Genomic DNA, 19,235 nt, shown 5'->3' with positions numbered 1-19,235 from the left:
AAAGGAATCTTCTGTTGTATGTTTAAACAGTTTGTACTTTACATAATATCCAGTGGGTTAATATTTATACTGAATTATCTAGAGACTGATTTATATTGATCCATCAATTATGGTGTATTTTGTGACTAAGTATAAATAGTAAGCAATATTTATAATAGTAATGATAAGACATATCATTCACCATTGAGTGCTCACTTTGTGCCAAGTGCTGAGCTAAGTGATTCTCTCATCTACTCCTTACAATAATTAAATGAGACAGAATCATTACCCCTATTTTTTTACACATAAAAACTAACTCAGAGAATTTAAAAAAAAGCAAGAAAAATAACAAAACTAAACATGATATACCTAAATAATAATGGCAACCAACAATTTAAAGTCTTGATATTTGAAACCGTGTGGCAAATAACATCCAAAGCTCTTGACAACTTTCTGAAATAAGTAGGAAAAAAAGTCTTGGATCTTTGATTAAGGTCTGAACTCCTTGAGGAAGAAACTGTATTTCATTCATCTTTGTCTGCCAGCATCTTAGTTACTGACTGTCCCTCAATTATCATTAATTCTCAGTGTTGTGTTAAATATGTCCTTTATCCTGAAGGATATTTACTACTTCTCTTTTAAAGAGTTTGATACTGGACTTTGCACTGTTACCCCTCATAGAAGACAATGAATACTTAGCTCTGTAGACTACACCCAAAGAAAACAGTGGCAAACCTGTCTCAAGAAAGACTGTTAAACCAGTAAGCATTTAACACATTGGTGTACACTCATACGAGCAAAGTAATGCTGTGCTTTGAAAAAAGGTTACCTAAAAATGGAAAGATACCAAAAGTCAGATTATATTATTCCTCAGATGAATCAGACTGCATTTGACACACTTTGAGGATACAAAGACTGTATTACTATAGTTAGATTAATCCAATTCCATTTAGTCTGGTAAATAAGAATAGTCTTTCCCAAAACAAGGAATTTAAAGGTGTAACGCAAATCTTCAATGCCTTTTTAGTCTTAGTACGTTTCTAAATGATCTGAATAACAATATTTAACAAGATCACAATCAATTTAGTATTTTCTAAATACTAAACACTAAATAACCAGTACAACTGTTAGTTAATACAATAAACACTCCACTGCCAAATAATATTTTTAAATATTTTAAATTTTGCTTTTTTATATACTACAAAATATGTATACACACTACAAAATAAGATCATAGTAAATACCATTAAAATCTGTATTTAAATAAATTTTCTTACCAAATACCCATAAGGTGAATTGAGGTAGCATCTTTAGGGTTTAGTTCAATTGCTTTCTAACAAGAAATGAGAAAAATCAATCATATTTGTTTTCTAAACACCAATAAGTACTTTACTATGTTTGCTGAAGAAACCATGACTTCAAAAAAAAAAAAAGAAACCCTGCATTTCAATTTTTAAATGATAATCAATGCCAACTTTTTCCCTAATTCTTTAGTTAGATTTATCAGTGCACTATTAATGACTTATACTAAGGTTACTATTTCATAAGAATCAGAAAATGATAGGATTTATCAAAATGGAAGAAAATATGAAATCTATAAATGAATCTAATTCTGAAAACTAATCTATAGCTCTCAGTATTTCTTCTAGATTAAAGGAACAATAAATAAGAAAGTTCTTTTTGGCAAATCCTATATGACTATAGAGTAAAAGTATTCTTTGGTAAAAGAACAAAATATGTAATAATTTTAGAAAGTCTCTTCCTGTATGCAAATTTTGTTTAACTCCCCCATCTATAGCTAACAAAGGAAAAATAAATACTACTCACAGAATTTATTAATACAATAATTATGTACAATATAAAATATATTGATAGTCTCCCTAATTTCAATTTATATGTGAAAGTCCTATGTGAATTAATGTAAACTACAGAATAATTTAAAAAAAATTACTCCTCCTTTTATCCATTTTGTTGAAAACCATAAGAACATCTCACAGATTAATGTTAATCCTATTAAAGATAAAAAACCCTTTTTAAAAAATTGACTTCCTAGCTTATGCTTTTCTATAAACACACATTTTCACTTTCAGTTGGTAATCTGTGACATACACATTTTCAAATATCTGCACTGGTTACCAGAGTGGCTCTGAAGCCAGACATCAGGGTTTAAATCACAGCTCAATGACCTCTAACCTTTTGACCTTGGCAAATTCTATATTCTTTCTATGCCTGAGTTTGCTCTTGGATACAATCAAGAAAGTAGTACACCTATCTTATAGGGTTGTGGTGAAAGCTAAATGAACAAGTAACAGGAGGTACTTAACACAGTAATATTTTCTATCATCAAAATCATCATTATTTTTACTTTTCATAAGTTTCAGACACTTTATTACTAACATTGATTATAATGTTAATAATGGGAGAGATAATATCTAAAATAAGGCTAACCAAGTATGACTTGGCAGAAATCCTGTTAATAATATGGGTAAGAATGAGCACTGACCTAATTTTTCCTTTTCTGTAAATAGAGTGATATGATTTACACAGCAAAATATATTTTAAAGTATATAAACTTATATTCTAAGCAACTTTCCCAGAGTTCCACAAGAAAATTAAGCCCCGCAAAAAATTATATGAGTAACTGCACTTTCCATTCTACTAAGAATGGTACAGAGCTACTCCATTTTGATGCAAGGGAGAGAAGTTAATTCATCATATATAATGGACATCTTGGGGCATTACAGTTTAATTTTCTTTTGAGATGGAATGAGAGGGGCTACTCTCAAGCAAACCTTTTCTTTTATAATTCTTTCTACTATCATTAGTTCAAATGTCTTTAAAAGCAATGCAAAGATGATAATTCCTTATGACTTTGGATGTAATAATGGAATCTGAAATTCAAGTAGTAGAAATAATCTTAGTATGTAAATACTAAACACTGTCATTTTTAAAATATACATAAAACATAAACATTGAAAACTTACACAAAACGTTGGTTATTTTTAAATGATCCATAGCCTTCACTGTTTCTTTAAAGTATACATTAATATATTCCCAGTATTTCACTATACACACTGGAAGTTATTTGTCAGGTATTTCTACATCCCAAGGCACAGAGTACTTTCAGTGATTTATCTAGTGCCACTGAGTAAATTACTATATTTCACTGAATCTAAGATACCATAAACATTATGACACATCATTATTTTATATCCCACTAAGAAAAAAAGCACTGCCAATTATAAGATACCACTGATTATATATAATGTAATCTGATTTCAAAGGTCTTAATCTGTAAAAAATGTTGTATATTATTGAATTGAAATATACATGTATGTGTATTGATGCTCAAATAAGAAGCTAGGTCTCCTGATTCCTAGTGCAGTGTTCTTTTCTGCTAGTCATTACATTAACTAGAAATTGAGACTATAATGATAAATATGTTTGTTTTCATCACTTTCTCTTCCTGTGTATTTTTGAGATGGTCTATAATATCAAAAGACAAATACACTAGGTGTTTAGCTGCAGTTTTTTTGTTTGTTTATGGACAACAGACTAGTGTGTATGCACATCATCAAATATACAAACTCCTGGAGAATTTCTGGCACCTAAGGAAGCGCTTACTATAAGTAAGTAATTAACTTCGGGGGAAATATTAAAACACACAGAGACCATAATCGTATATAGTACTATCACCTTTGAGAGTAGTATGTCAATTGTATTAGACTGTTAAGTGAGACCACACCTCTTGGCACTCAGGACTTTGTATAATCACCTCCCATGTTCTCTGGTCTTGGGCACATTACTTATTTTAGGTCAACAGGTTATTACCAAGTGTGATACAAACATGCTTAATAAAAGTTTGCACAGTGGAACTTTTCCCCTGGAATGCTCACTCTTGGAAGCCAGCTACCATGCTATAAAGAAGCCTGGGCTACACTACTAAATGATGAGAAGTAAAGTAGAGAGAAAATGTCACAGATGAGAGGGCATCTTGTACACTCCTGTCCCAGCTGAGGGTCCAGGTGAATGTAGCCCTCTAAATGACTTCAGCCACAACAAGCAGAAGAGAAGCACCACTGTGCATAGTTAATCCACAGGATCGTGAGAAATAAACTGTCATTGTTTTAGGACACTAAATTTAGGTGGTTTGCTATACAGCAAGAGATAAGTGAAATAGAAATCTATTCAGAAAACTAATGAATTTTAAAGTTCATCAGTACCTCAAAATGCTCTTTGATAATGTAGGCATTTGCAATTTTAGCCTTGATTCCTTCATAATCTCCGACATCACTAATACAGATTGCATACCACTAAAAATAGAAGGAAAAAAGGTGTAAGAATAATAATGCTCAATAATATTCCATTCAATACAAGGTAAAAGTGAATATTAATTCCTCACTAGTCATTCTCATTTAACAAAAAGCTGAGCACAAAAACTGTATTAAATATACTGGAATATACAAAGAAAAAGTAGACATGGCCCTCAAGAAACTTAAGTTAGGCCATGTTTATGGAGAACTATAATACTAGGCAAAGGGTAGTGAATCTGTAAGAAATTTACCAATACAATGGGGAGATAATGATTCATATTTATGGTAGGAATATAAATTTAGAAAAATGTGCAATTTAATAATTATCATTTTATTTTCTCATCCTATTTTCTGGGAGCTGTGTCTTCTCCCACACCCACATTGTTACAGTAATAACAGCCACATTGTCAATTGTGACCTTGTCCCCATACCCATAGCTAGACAACAGACCCAAAGTGAGACAATCTGAGTTCCTTCCCTAAGAACCAAAACCAAAATATCCAAGCTTCATAAGCCCAGAAACTGTAGAAAGTTCCAAGATTGATGATGAAAAAAATAAGAAAAACTATGGAGGACATGGGGTTAGGGGGGCAGGGGGCGAGGGGGAAGCTGGGACGAAGTGACAGAGTAGCATAGACATATGTACACTACCAACTGTAAAACAGATAGCAGGTGGGAAGTTGCTGTATAACAAAGGGAGATCAACTCGATGATGGGTGATGCCTTACAGGGCCAGGACAGGGAGGGTGGGAGGGGATATGGGGATATATGTATAAATACAGCTGATTCACTCTGGTGTACCTCAAAAGCTGGTACAAGGGTGTAAAGCAATTATATTCCAATAAAGAGCTTAAAAAAAAAAAAACTAAAATAAAAAAAGATTTACAAATAACAGTCAAGAGGAGAGACAATGAAGCTTCAGAGCAATTAAGCCAGTTTTTCCTGAAGCCTAAATGCAGCCTGCTTTTAGGTTCTGTGAAATACAATAGTTTGTTATAAACACTCACAATTTCTTTTTGTTTGAGCTTATCCTCTCTGAAATTTTAATAATTACAACCAGAAAAATGTTAACTAAAACTTCTGTTTAAAGCTATTCTCCACCAAAATCTTTTGTATCTTGATATTTTTACTGAAAATAAAAAGTATAATTTAAAACACACGGAAGAAAACATGGCGGTGAAGTAGAAGGATGTAGAATGCATCCCTCTCCACAGATACCTCAGGAACACATCAAAAGATGCAATAATTCCCACAGAAAATCAGCTGAACACCAACAGATGACCTCGGACGCCAGAAAGCACTGCAAAGATCCCAACATAACTGGGTAGGACAGAGAGGGGAAAAAAAGGAGGAGAAGAAAGGAAAGGGACGGCTCCCACACCCTGGGGCAGGGGGAGCTGAAACAGAGGGGAGATTGCCGAATTCGGGGAAACATCCCTTATCTGATGGGGAAACCCCTCCTCCAATGGGGAATTTCATCAGGTAAGAAGGGAGGCATTTGGGACTGTTCAAAGAGGGTGAAGTGGCTGATCTGCAGCAGACGGGAAAGAGTGAGAAACACATGGAAGGTCCGCACCACAGCTCAGTGTGTCCAGACTGAGACATGGGTTCACAGCTGAACAGGGGGTCTGGGAGCTGGAATGTGGGAACTGGAGAACTGGTTCAGGGTGAGGCAGTGTTTGTTGGCAGTGGGGAGATGGACTGAGGGGACAGGAGGGAAGAAATCCACAGTGGAGAATGCCTACTGCAGAAAGCTGGGCAGCCATGGTGGCAGCTCAATACTGCTGACTCACAAGCAGGCGGGAGGAACCACGGGTGTAGTCCCTCTCTCGGAACCTGCAACAGACAAAGGGAGGCCTCCTCTGGGCCTGGCTATCGCAGTTGACAAGGGATAACAAAGGCCCCCTGGCAGGGCTGGCCTGGAGTGCCTGCAGCCGAGAGCCAAAAGTCCACAGAGTGGCCTAGCTTTGGAGACATTCTGTTTACACCTGAGCCACCGACTTCCCTATGCAAGACACTGCCACTGCCGCAAGGGCTCCTGCAACTAAGACAGGGTGCTACTGCAGAGTCATTTGCAGGGGGGAAGAGCCACGGTTGTCGTCTCTCTCTCGGCCTGAGCTGCCAGCTTCCCTCTGCAATAGGCACTGCCACTGCCTCCCGGGCTCCCGCGACCCAGACAGGGTGCTACTGCTCACTCACTCCCAGGGGAAGGAGCCACTATTGTACCCTCTCTCTCCCCACACACCAGTGCTTACAGACGAAAAATAAAGAAAGTTCTGCTGGTTGCAGAGTAATACAAAAAGCCCAAGGCAGGTAGAAGGACACTTAGAGCTGAGACCCGAAGGAAAGAGAAACATTATTATTAACTCTATTGATCTGGTCCATTCTGGGGTCAGTTCTAGCTTTTTTTTTTTTTTTAATTAAGATCTTAGTCCTATAAGGGATCTACAAGTTTTATAACATATTTTTTATTCTATTTTTCTTATATTTTTATTTTCAGCCTTTTTATATATTTCTATTTCTAGCTAAGTTTTTTTTTTGTAGTGCTGACTTTATCCCTCCTACCTTCTTTTCTTCTCTTTTATACATTTCTATTTTTTTCTTTTTCTTTTCATATTTTCAGCCATACTACACTCTTCTGTTGCCCTGTCTTCTATCCTTTTTTAGTTTCTTTTAATATACTTTTAATCAATATTATGGGTCTGCTCTGTTTCCTTGCTTTATTCCCCAGATGACACACTGCTTTGGTTTTTCTTATTAGGTTTTGTCTTTTTCTTAGTTCTAATTATAACTGTCTGATTTTGTTTTGGGAATCTCCAGTCTGTCTGGTTGTTTTCTTGCTCTTTATTATGTTTGATCCTAGCTTTCAAAATTTCTGTGGATTTGTGTTTGTGTGTGTGGGGGTTTTATTGTTTTTCTTGTTTGTTTTGTTTTTTTTGGTTTTGAATTTTTGTTGGTTTTCTCTGATTGCTTGCATACTGCGGTTCTTCTGTCAGGTTTTTCTAGTGCTTTATTTTATATTGGGTTCAGTATTTGTGTGTCTTGTGCATGTATGTGTTTCCTTGATTTAGTATTTGTGTGACTCAATACTCTGCCATTAGTCTGGGGCTTGGACAGTCTTTTTTAATCCCCTTTATTGCTGGGACAAGCAATCTCTGAAGTCTGGACTACTCCATCAGAAGTCACGTAGGAGGCTCTGGGGAGGGAGCACTGAATCCAGGATGCTAGACCACTAGGGAGTCCTCAGCCACAGGGAAGATTAACTGCAGAGAAGTCTCACAGAGCCCTGTATCAGAGTCTAAGACCCGGCTTCATCCGACTGTCTGCAACTGCCAGTGCTGGATACCTCACACCAAACTACAAACAAGACAGGAACACAAACCCACCCATCAGCAGACAGAGTATCTAAAGCCATATTAAGCTCACAGATACCCTAAAACACACCACCTGACATGGCCCTGCTCATCAGAGAGAAAAGATACAGAGCCATACACCAGAAAGCGGACACCAGACCACCCCCCACCAGGAAGCCTACTCAAGACAGTGGACAAACCCCACCACAGGGGCAGAGAGCAGAAACAAGAGGAATGACTACTAGGCAGCACAGGGAAAGGAGATAGCAAATCCTATAAATTAGACAAAATGAGAAAACAAAGAAACACCTTGCAGACAAAGGAAGAAGATAAAAACCCACAAGACCAAATAAATGAAGAGGAAATAGGAAAATTGCCTGAAAAAGAATTCAGAGTAATGATAGTAAAGATGATCCAGTATCTCGATAACAGAACAGAAAAAATACAAGAAACAGTTAATAAGGACATAGAAGAACTAAAGAGCAAACAAATAGTAATGCACAACACAATAACTGAAATTAAAAATACTCGATGGTATAAACAGCAGAATAACTGAGGCAGAAGAACAAATAAGTGAGTTGGAAGACAGAACTGGGGAAATAACTGCCACAGAGCAGGAAAAAGAAAACAGAATAAAAAGAATGGAAGACAGGACTTCCTAGGTGGTGCAGTGGGTAAGAATCCTCCTGCCAATGCAGGGGACATGGGTTCGAGCCCTGCCCCAGAAAGACAGCACATACCGCGGAGCAGCTAAGCCTGTGCGCCACAACTACTGAGTCTGCACTCTAGAGCCCGTGAGCCACAACTATTGAGCCCATGTGCCGCAACTACTGAAGCCCATGTGCCTAGAGCCCATGTTCTGCAACAAGAAAGGCCACAGCAATGAGAAGCCCATGCACCACAACGAAGAGTAGCCTCTGCTCACCACAACTAGAGAAAGCCCATGTGCAGCAACGAAGACCCAACACAGCCAATAAAATAAATAAATAAATTTATAAAAAAAAAAAAAAAAGAATGGAAGACAGTCTCAGAGACCTTGGTGACAACATTAAGCACAGCAACATTCGAATCATAAGCATCCCAGAGGAAGAAAAAAAGAAAGGGTCTGAGAAAATATTTAAAGAGGTTATAGTGGAAAACTTCCCCAAAATGGAAAAGGAAATAAGTCCAACAAGTGCAGAGAGTCCCATACAGAATAAACCCAAAGAGAAATACACTGAGGCACATATTAATCAAACTAATGAAAATTAAACATAAAGAAATAATATTAACAATTGTAAATATTAAAATATCTATGCACCCAACATAGGAGCACCTCAATACATAAGGCAAATGCTAACAGCCATAAAAGGGGAAATCGACAGTAACACAATAATAGAAGGAGACTTTAACACCCCACTGACACCAATGGACCGATCATCCAAACAGAAAATAAATAAGGAAACACAAGTTTTAAATGACACATTAGACCATCTCAACTTAATTGATATTTATAGGTCATTCTATCCAAAAACTGCAGAATACTTTCTTTTCAGGTGCACACGGAACATTCTCCAGGACAGATCACATCTTGGGTCACAACTCAAGCCTCAGTAAACTCAAGAAAACTGAAATCGTATCAAGCATCTTCTCTGACCACAATGCCATGAGACTAGGTATCAATTACCTGAAAAAAACTGTAAAAAATACAAACACATGGAGGCTAAACAATACACTATTAAACAATCAAGAAACTCTGCAGGCCAGAAAGGAGTGGTGGGATATACTCAAAGTTCTGAAAGAGAAAAACCTACAGCCAAGAATACTCTACCCAGCAAGAATCTCATTCAGATTCGACGGAGAAATCAAAAGCTTTACAGACACGCAAAATTTAACAGAATTCAGCACCACCAAACCAGCCTTACAACAATTGCTAAAGGAAGTTTTCTAAGCAAAGATGTCACAAAAAAAGGAAAATTACAGGCCAATATCACTGATGAATATAGATGCAAAAATCCTCAATAAAATAACAGCTAACAGAATCCAACAGCACATTAAAAAGATCATACGAGAAAACTGCTAACACTAATCGAATTTAGTAAAGTAGCAGGATACAAATTAATGCACAGAAATCTCTTGCATTCCTCTACACTAACAATGAAAGAGCAGAAAGAGAAATGAAGGAAACTCTCCCATTTACCATTGCAACAAAAAGAATAAAATACCTAGGAATAAACCTGCCTAAGGAGGCAAAAGACCTGTATGCAGAAAACTACAAGACACTGATGAAAGAAATCAAAGACGATACAAACAGATGGAACGACATACCATCTTCTTGGATTGGAAGAATCAACATACTACCCAAAGCAATTTACAGATTCAATGCAATCCCGATCAAATTACCAATGGCATTTTTCACAGAACTAGAACAAGAAATCTTACAATTTGTATGGAAACGCAAAAGACCCCGAATAGCCAAAGCAATCTTGAGAAGGAAAAATGGAGTTGGTGGAATCAGGCTTCCTGACTTCAAACTATACTACAAGGCCACAGTGATCAAGACAGTATGGTACTGGCACAAAAATAGAAAGGAAGATCAATGGAACAGAATAGAGAACTCAGAAGTAAGCCCAAACACATATGGGCACCTTATCTTTGACAGAGGAGGCAAGAATATACAATGGAAAAAAGAGAGCCTCTTCAATAAGTGGTGCTGGGAGAATTGGACAGCTACACATCAAAGAATGAAATTAGAACACTTCCTAACACCATACACAAAAATAAACTCCAAATGGATTAAAGACCTACATGTAAGGCCAGACACTAGAAAACTCCTAGAGGAAAACATAGGCAGAACACTCTATGACATCCATCAAAGCTTTTGGACCTTTTGGACCCACCTCCTCGAATCATGGAAATAAAATCAAGAATAAACCAATGGGACCTCATGAAACTTAAAAGCTTTTGCACAGCGAAAGAAACCATAAACAAGACAAGAAGACAGCCCTCAGAATGGGAGAAAATACCTGCCAATAAAACAATGGACAAAGGATTAATCTCCAAAATATACAAGCAGCTCATGCAGCTTAATACCAAAAAAGCAAATAACCCAATCCACAAATGGCAGAAGACCTAAATAGACATTTCTCCAAAGAAGACATACAGAGGGCCAACAAACACATGAGAAGATGCTCAACATCACTAATCATTAGAGAAATGCAAGGCAAAGCCACAATGACATATCACCTCACTCCGGTCAGAATGGCCATCATCACAAAATCTGGAAACCACAAATGTTGGAGAGGGTGTGGAGAAAAGGGAACTCTCCTGCACTGTTGGTGGGAATGTAAATTGGTACAGCCACTATGGAAAACAGTTTGGAGGTTCCTTAAAAAATTAAAAATGGAACTACCATATGACCCAGTAAACCCACTACTGGGCATATACCCAGAGAAAACCATAATCCAAAAAGAAACATGTACCATAATGTTCACTGCAGCACTATTTACAATAGCCAGGACATGGAAGCAACCTAAATGCCCATCAACAGATGAATGGATAAAGAAGATGTGGCACATATATACAATGGAATATTACCCAACCATAAAAAGGAATGAAATGGATCTATATATAATGAGGTGGATAGACCTAGAGACTGTCATACAGAGCGAAGTAAACCAGAAAGAGAAAAACAAATACTGTATGCTAACTCATATATATGGATTCTAAAAAAATGGTACTGATGAACCCAGTGGCAGGGCAAGAATAAAGATGCAGATGCAGAGAATGGACTGGAGGACACGGGGTGGGGGGGGGGAGGAGGGTGAAGGGGAAGCTGGGATAAAATGAGAGAGTAGCATAGACATATGTGCACTACCAACTGTAAAACAGATAGCTAGTGGGAAGTTGCTGTATAACAAAGGGAGATCAACTCAATGCTGGGTGATGCCTTAGAGGGCCAGGACAGGGAAGGTGGGAGGGAGATGCATGAGGGAGGGGATATGTGGGGTATATGAATAAATATAGCTGATTCACTTCGGTGTACCTCAAAAACTGGTACAAGACTGTAAAGCAATTATATTGCAATAAAGAGCTTAAAAATAAATACATAAAGTAAATAAGTTTTAAAAGTTAAATAAATAAATAAATAAAATGCACCCCTCTCTGTAGACTATGCTCATTAACTCCACTGACAGTCACCCAGCTGCCCAAATTCAGAGGACTAGAGGTGTCATACAGGGTTTCAAATTTGGTGCTCTGATCTTTTCCCACGTATCAGGACTCCAGATAAAATCACTTTCTCTTATGCATTTAGCTATCACCTATATCAAAGGAAACATGAACTTATGGATGAATCCTAAAAATTCTGCTTAGATTGGCATTTAGTCACCATATAGGACTGTTAATTAACGATCATGCTAGCAAGAGCTGATGGTAGGAGCTGTGATGGATGATTTTTATTTCCATATTGGTACTTTTTTTTAATTTCCAAAATATCTATTTTCTGTAATGAGTTTACATTATTTTTAAAGAAAACATTTTTTATAACAGATAATCTAGCCAAGAAGCGGTAATAGATACTATACCTACCTTCTTGCCTGAAACACTAAAATAAGCAGACAAAATATAAGAAATAAGATATTATACATCAGGCAACAGTGACATCTCAGAGACAGGAAACAAATGAGAGGAGCCCTATGACTGCCCTGTAGAAATTTCCAGGTTGAAGCCCAGGGAGGCAAAACAGACCAAGCAGTCTCTCTGCTTTAAAGAGATGGAACTGGGAGTCTGGGGAAGCCCAGGTGGCTGCAGTTTACACAGCAGTATACTGAAGAAGAAATAGCTGACCAGAGCTAGAACTCCAGAGGAAGAACTGCAGAGGGTCACCCTTGTTCAGCTGAGTAAATATCATCACTTGCATATGAAGAGACTACCCAAGGCTGGGAAAAGAACCACTCCAAAGGTTTAGAAATCCAGAGCTCACAAAGATCTAGGAATATCAGTTGTAAGGAGAAACAACAACAAAAACCCTTCTAAATTAAATGCTACGTTAGTCCTGCCTAAAAACCTTCTCTCCTGCTACTTTGAAGATCCTCTCTTTGATTGTTATTTGACACTGAAAAATTACAAAACACTGATGGGAAAAAAAAAAAAAAAAGATCTAAATAAAGGGAAAGACAGCATAAGTTCATGGATTGGAAGATATGGTTAAAATGGTAATACTCCCCAAACTGATCTACAGATTCAATGAAATCCGTTTAAAAAATCCAACTGGCATCTTTGCAGAAATTTACAGGCTGATCCTAAAGTTCATATAGCAATTCAAGGGGCTGAGAATAGTTAAAACAAAAGAAGTCAAGACAAAAGAAGAACAAAATTGGAGGACTCACACTTCCTTATTTCAAAACTTACTATAAAGCAATAGTAATCAATACATTGTGGTACTAGCAAAAGGATACATACTGACCAATGGAATAGAACTTTCAGGCAAAAATAAGCCCATAAATTTATGTTGAACTGATTTTCCTCAAGGATGCCAAGACCATTCAGTGGAGAAAGAATAACCTTTTCAACAAGTGGTGACAGGACAACTGGATATTTATATGCTAAAGAATGAATCTGGACTCCTACTTCTCACCATGTATAAAAGTTAAGTCCAAATATATCAAAGACCCAAAGATAAGAGCTGCAAAATATAAAACTCTTAGAAGGAAACATAGGTGAAAACCTTTGTAACACTGGATTGGGCAGGTATTTTAGATATGACATCAAAAGCACAAGCGAACAAAGAAAAATAAATATATTGGACTTTATCAAAATTGAAACTTTTGCAAAGAACACTATTAAGAAAGTGAAAAGACAAGTTACAGAATGGGAGAAAATATCTGTAAGTCGTATATTTAACAAGGGACTAGTATTTAGAAAATATTCTCTTACAATTCAACAATAAAAAGACAAGGTATACACTCAAAAGAATTTAAGACAGATATTTAAACAAATATTTGTGCACTAATGAGAGATACACTATAAACAATAGCCAAAAGTGGAAATAACTTAAATGTCCACCAACTAATGAAGGGGTAAACAAAATGTGGTATATAATGAAAAATTATTCATCCATAAAAAAGAATAAATTTCTGATAAATGCTGCAATGTGAATGTACTTCAAAAACAAGGTAAGTGAAAGGTGTCAGACACAAATTATCCCATATTGTATGATTCCACTTCTATGAAATATTCAGAGTAGGTAAAACCATAGAGACAGAAAGCAGAGTAGTGGTTGTCAGGGGCTAGGAATAAGAAGGAATAGAGTGACAGTTTAATGGGTACAAGGTTTCCTTTCGGGGTGATGAAAATGTTTTAGAACTAGACAGAGGTAACCGTTGTACAACACTGCAAATGTATGATATGCCAATAGTATAAAAATGCCAAATATATAAAATGGTTGCTCTTATGTGAATTTACCTCAATAAAAAAAAATAATAAAAGCAGGTGTTCACACAAAAACTTGTACATAATTGTTTATAGCAGCATTATTGGTAATAGCCAAGAAGTGGAAACCCAAATGCCCATCAGCTAATAAATTAATAAACAAAAATGGTATTTCCATACAATGGAATATCATTCAGCCATAAAAAGGAACGAAGTACTGTCATATACTCAACTAAGTGAGTTGAAGTGGCTAAGTGAAAAGGCCAGACACACAAAGGCCACTTATTGTATGATTCTATTTACATGAAATGTCCAGAATAGGCAAATTAATAAAGACAGAAAGTACCTCAGTGCTTGCCAGGGGACAGGAGAGGTGAAAACTGGGACTAAATGGCAATAGATATGGGGTTTGTTTTGGGGGTAATGGAAGTGTTCTGGAATTAGACAGTGGTGAAGGTTGCACAACATAGTAAAATATGCTACAAACCGCTGAAGTGTATACATTACAATGGTGAATTTTATATAATGTGAAAAAATAAAATAAGTAAAAATAAAAGCAAGAATTAGCATCTCCTTACAAAAAGTACATGTTAAACATAAAGGCACAAATAAAAGTAAAAGGACAGAAAAGGATGTAACATGTTAACAATCAGAAGGAAACAAGAGTAGCTACATGAATATCAGACAAAGCAGACTATAAAACCAAGAATATTTCTAGATATAAAGAGGATCATTTTACAATGATAAAGCGGTCAATGCATCAAGAAAATCTAGTGATACTAAATGTTTATATTCCTAATAACAGCACTTTAAAATATATGGTGTAAAAACTAAAAAATTACAAACAGAAAGAGATAAATCTACCATTATACTTGGAGAGTTCAACATCCCTCTGTCAATAATTCATAGAATTAGACAGAAAATCAGTAAGGATATAGAAGACTCAAACACCACTATCAACCAACTTGACCTGAATGACATTTATGAAATATATCCAACAATGGCTGAATAAATATTCTTTTCATGTGCTAAAAAAAGAACATTTACAAATATGGACCGTATGCTGGGTCATAAAACAAGTCTCAACAAATTTAAAAGGCCTGTATGTTTTATTCTTAATATAAGCAAGTAGTGATCGTAGTAGGGGTCAGAGGGAGACAGAACCATCCCCTAAAGAGAGCATGTGGAAATGCAAGGAGACGGAATTTGGTTGTCACAGTGACTTAGGGACTCCACTGAAGACAGTCTAAATGATAAAGTGATGTCCTAATCCAAAATACCAATAATGTCCCCTAGTCTGTTGAAAAACATTATTCTAAACCAGTCAGGAAATCCAGAAGCTAGTGGAGTTACACGTAAAAAGTTATACTAGGTCTCAGCTGTCCAGCTGCTGTACTCCTGCCTCCACATAAAACAGAAATATAATGTGAGGAAAATGAGAAAACATTTGTCCATTGTTTGAACTACTAGCAATAAAGATAGAGGTAATTCATGAAACTACTAACACTTCAGTTTAAAAATAAGCGTTCACAAAAGTAATTTATCAAACACAATAATGAAGTTAGAATAAATGTTCAAGAATGCAAAGAAGCTACTTCTTTTTGAAAAAATGTTATAAAAATAAATCTCTTCCCTACTTTTTTAAAAGAGAGCTATTTCTTTCCTATGTAAATTAGAGGTATTGGATAAGTACAGACCAATGTCCCCCTCAGTATATGGTAACAGTTTCAGTACTGTAAGCACCTCACCTTATGAGCTGCAAAACTTGATTCATTTTTCTCTAGTGCCCTTTTTGCATACTCTAGGGCTTCATACACCAAGAGTTTTTTCTCCTCTTCTGAGGTTCCACTAAGTTGAGCTATATCACGTGATGCTCGTGCCAAACGCCACAGTAACTCTGCATCTTCACTGATTTGAAATAAATATAAAACAACAACCATTTTAACTCACAATTTAAAACTGTTAAAGGTCATATCACTAATGAATACACATGGTCTTTCAGGTTAGTGAGGATACAGAGAGCAACACAATATCAAAATCTATTATTCATAATGTTAAATTTATTATTTTCTATCACACAAAACCTGTATTTGCTAAAATTTTCTACAAAATATCCAATATTACACATACACATTAACTTACCTATAATATCTAAAATAGTAACTTCCTTAGAAAATATCTTTGTATTTGAATTCTCTAAACACTTTCCCTACAGAATTCAACATATAACTTGAGGCACTGTGCTTCAGAAAAGTCACTAACTGGTTCAGACAATACCATAAAATACATAAATTTATAGACAGGGTCATGCTCTATAAAACAAAATGCTGTATCTGTAGCTTCAAATACAGTACCAGGCACACAAAAGATATATGATAAATATCTGTTAATGAATGAATGATTAAATATAATGTAATATCAAAATAAATCCTATTTTTGAATGTGTCAACCATGCCATGATGCATGGAATATTTAAAGCAAGGGCTTTGGACTCCTTGAAGAACTTCCATTTAAGTATAATTACCTAAGACTTGAAATGGCTAATAAATAAAATAGAAACCAAGATTAAAAGTTAGACATAGTTCTTTAAAAAAAAGTAACCTTAAATTCCTTTTTAGTAAATGTTTGTCTTTAAGCCTACTACATTATACATTTCTTAACAAAAATACTATTCACATAAAATTGAATGAAACTAAAGGTAGCAATAGTATTATCTATAATTCAATGAATATGGAATAACTACCTTATAGCTTACTTTTCAAATAACTACTGAAATGACCAGAAAATGCCAAGCCAACCAGCTCAAGTTACTGAGGGGACAATGGAGAAGGTAAACTGGATCCTACAGATATTTAGGAAATAAAATTGATGGGTCTTAGGGGGAAAACTGGTTTGGGGAATCTAAGAAGGTAGTTGAAAGTGACTCAATATTTTTAGGTCAGGAGATGAAGTAAATCAGTGATCTGGAAGTGCCATTTAGCCTGATTTGACTTATATTATTGGGCTGAATCGCCCTCCTTCTCCATCCTCCTCCCCAAAATTACTGCACATTAATACACTGGACTAAGCATGTAAGCTAATACTAAAAATAGAAAAAGGAGGTATTTTTAGTTTCTCTGTGAGACTGTGCTTCACAGTGATACACAGATACCATTCAGTGGTGACAGAAAATCATCCTAGCTCATCCAAATCTTAAATCAATAAGAAATCAATTTAGAAGAAATGAGAAATATACAATATAGATAAGATAAACATCTATTCAATGACTACCTTGTATTCAAAGCAAAGTAACAAAATGAAAAAAATATTTCAACATTCAACTAGAATGAGTAAGTAGAACCACCTTTTCTAAATCAATGAGATATATGTAGCACTTCTGAGTCATTTAAAATAAGAAAAAAATCATACTATAAATTAAACTCTAAGAAATATTATTTTGAAGTACAAACTTTTAAAAACTATAAAAATTTCAAGCACCAGGAATATTTTAATTGTTAAATAACAAAAAATTTCAGGAAACCGCAAACCCAGGCCTATCATACATAGCCCACCTTTCCTTGTACTGGGTTAGCAACTGGTAAAGTTTCTCTGTTTCTCCACTTTCATATAGGTAGTCTGCTTGTTCAAGGATTTCTTCAACTCTGAAGACTATAAAAGAAAAAAGACACAGCAAAGTAGGTCTTCCCATGCCAGTTGGCAATAATTCTAAGAAACACAAACATTTTTACATAGAAGCAAAAGAAAAAGATACAGAAATCACCTATAAAGAAAGGTCAGAAATTCTGAAGCATCAAGATGTAAGTGTAGTAGAAATAAGTATGAAGCTATCACACACAATAAGTGACTTATTAAAACCTTGAAAAATAAAAAATTAGAAAACATTCTGGTACTGACTAAATATGACACATTTTAAAAAATGAAAAAAGTAATCTCCTGTGAGGAATTTATGGTACCTTTACCCTCCACACAAAGCCTTTGTTATTGTTGCTGCTGTTAAGTAAAGTCCATTGTAGAAAATGATGATATGACATCCACTTACAGCAATGAAAATTATTAATTTGCATAGAATGCAACACACTGTTTTACTATATTCTTTTTATGATCTAACTTATACAGACATTGTTATGGAAAAAGAATCAAATCTGCTATTAAAAAATTTAGATGAGGGCTTCCTAGGTGGCGCATTGGTTAAGAATCTCCCTGCCAATGCAGAGGCCATGGGTTCGATCCCAGGTCCAGGAAGATCCCACATGCTGCGGAGCAACTAAGCCCGTGTGCCAAAAACAAAAGAAAACAAACAAACAAACAAAAATTTAGATGAAGTTAACTACACAGAGGATCTCAAGCATATCATAGGCGATATGCTCCAACCAACTCATGAATGAGTTTAGATATTACAACAAAAACTATAAACCTTATAGACAGTGTAATGCTCTGAAAAAGCTGACTAGTTACTAAAAAACACAGTAAATCTGAATTTCAGATATCCCATTTACTACTAAGGAATATATATATTTAATTTTGTCTGGTATAAGGGTGCTGTATAGTCTTATGTATAAGCCAACATTCCAAAATGTTCAGTTAAGTTACTTTATTGTTTATCTTGGTATGCTTTAATCATAGTGTGTGTGAGGTTAAAAAAATTTTTTTCATTTAAGTACAGCTGGTATACAATATTATATAAAGTACATGTGTACTAAAATTTTAAGTTTAAGAAAAATTAAAATCTAGACCAGCAAAAAAAAAAAACCTCATAAATATGACACAACTATGTAAAGTGAAGTACTTTTCAAGTTAAAATCATCATGTAATTATAATAATTTAAGAAAAATTAAATGACAACAGCAAAGAAACCCTAAAATTAAATAAAGATGTTTTTTCCTTTATAATCCCACTTCAATCTGGTTAGGCACTATAGTTTAGTAACATTCTCATGGCTGGTTAATTTTCTTACGTTTGCTTTCATTGTATTTTATATTTTTATCAGCAGCTGGTTCTCTGTATTTAGGTTAAAAAAACCCAAAGAGTCTTAAAAAGAGTAAGTAGTAGGAAGTAAGTAGTCTCAGCATTCTTAGTTGATATTTGTGGGAGGCAAAATAACGGCCCCAGACAAGTCCGCATCTCAATCCCTGGACCTGTGAAAATGTAAAGGTTACTAGGGCAAAGGAGAATTAAGCTT

At 35.5% G+C, this 19,235-nt stretch overlaps 1 protein-coding gene across 7 annotated transcripts in view; it reads right to left on the bottom strand.

Annotated features, from left to right (window-relative positions):
• The window catches only part of RMDN1 (regulator of microtubule dynamics 1), a 58,038-nt gene that overhangs the window by 17,333 nt on the left and 21,470 nt on the right, over positions 1–19,235 (bottom strand). For all 7 annotated transcript variants that reach the window (XM_057736472.1, XM_057736470.1, XM_057736473.1 and 4 more), the window contains exons 3-6: positions 17,608–17,704; positions 15,805–15,964; positions 4,203–4,292; positions 1,257–1,312 (exon numbers count right to left, since the gene is read on the bottom strand). In XM_057736472.1, coding sequence (XP_057592455.1) covers positions 1,257–1,312; positions 4,203–4,292; positions 15,805–15,964; positions 17,608–17,704 — 403 coding nt within the window. The remainder of the gene's footprint in view (positions 1–1,256; positions 1,313–4,202; positions 4,293–15,804; positions 15,965–17,607; positions 17,705–19,235) is intronic.

This window comes from Hippopotamus amphibius, chromosome 5 (genome assembly GCF_030028045.1).
Source record: "Hippopotamus amphibius kiboko isolate mHipAmp2 chromosome 5, mHipAmp2.hap2, whole genome shotgun sequence".
NCBI classification, from domain to species: domain Eukaryota; kingdom Metazoa; phylum Chordata; class Mammalia; order Artiodactyla; family Hippopotamidae; genus Hippopotamus; species Hippopotamus amphibius.
The sequence above is the reverse complement of the archived record's forward strand: the minus strand, read 5'-3'. Positions and strand labels throughout refer to the sequence as shown.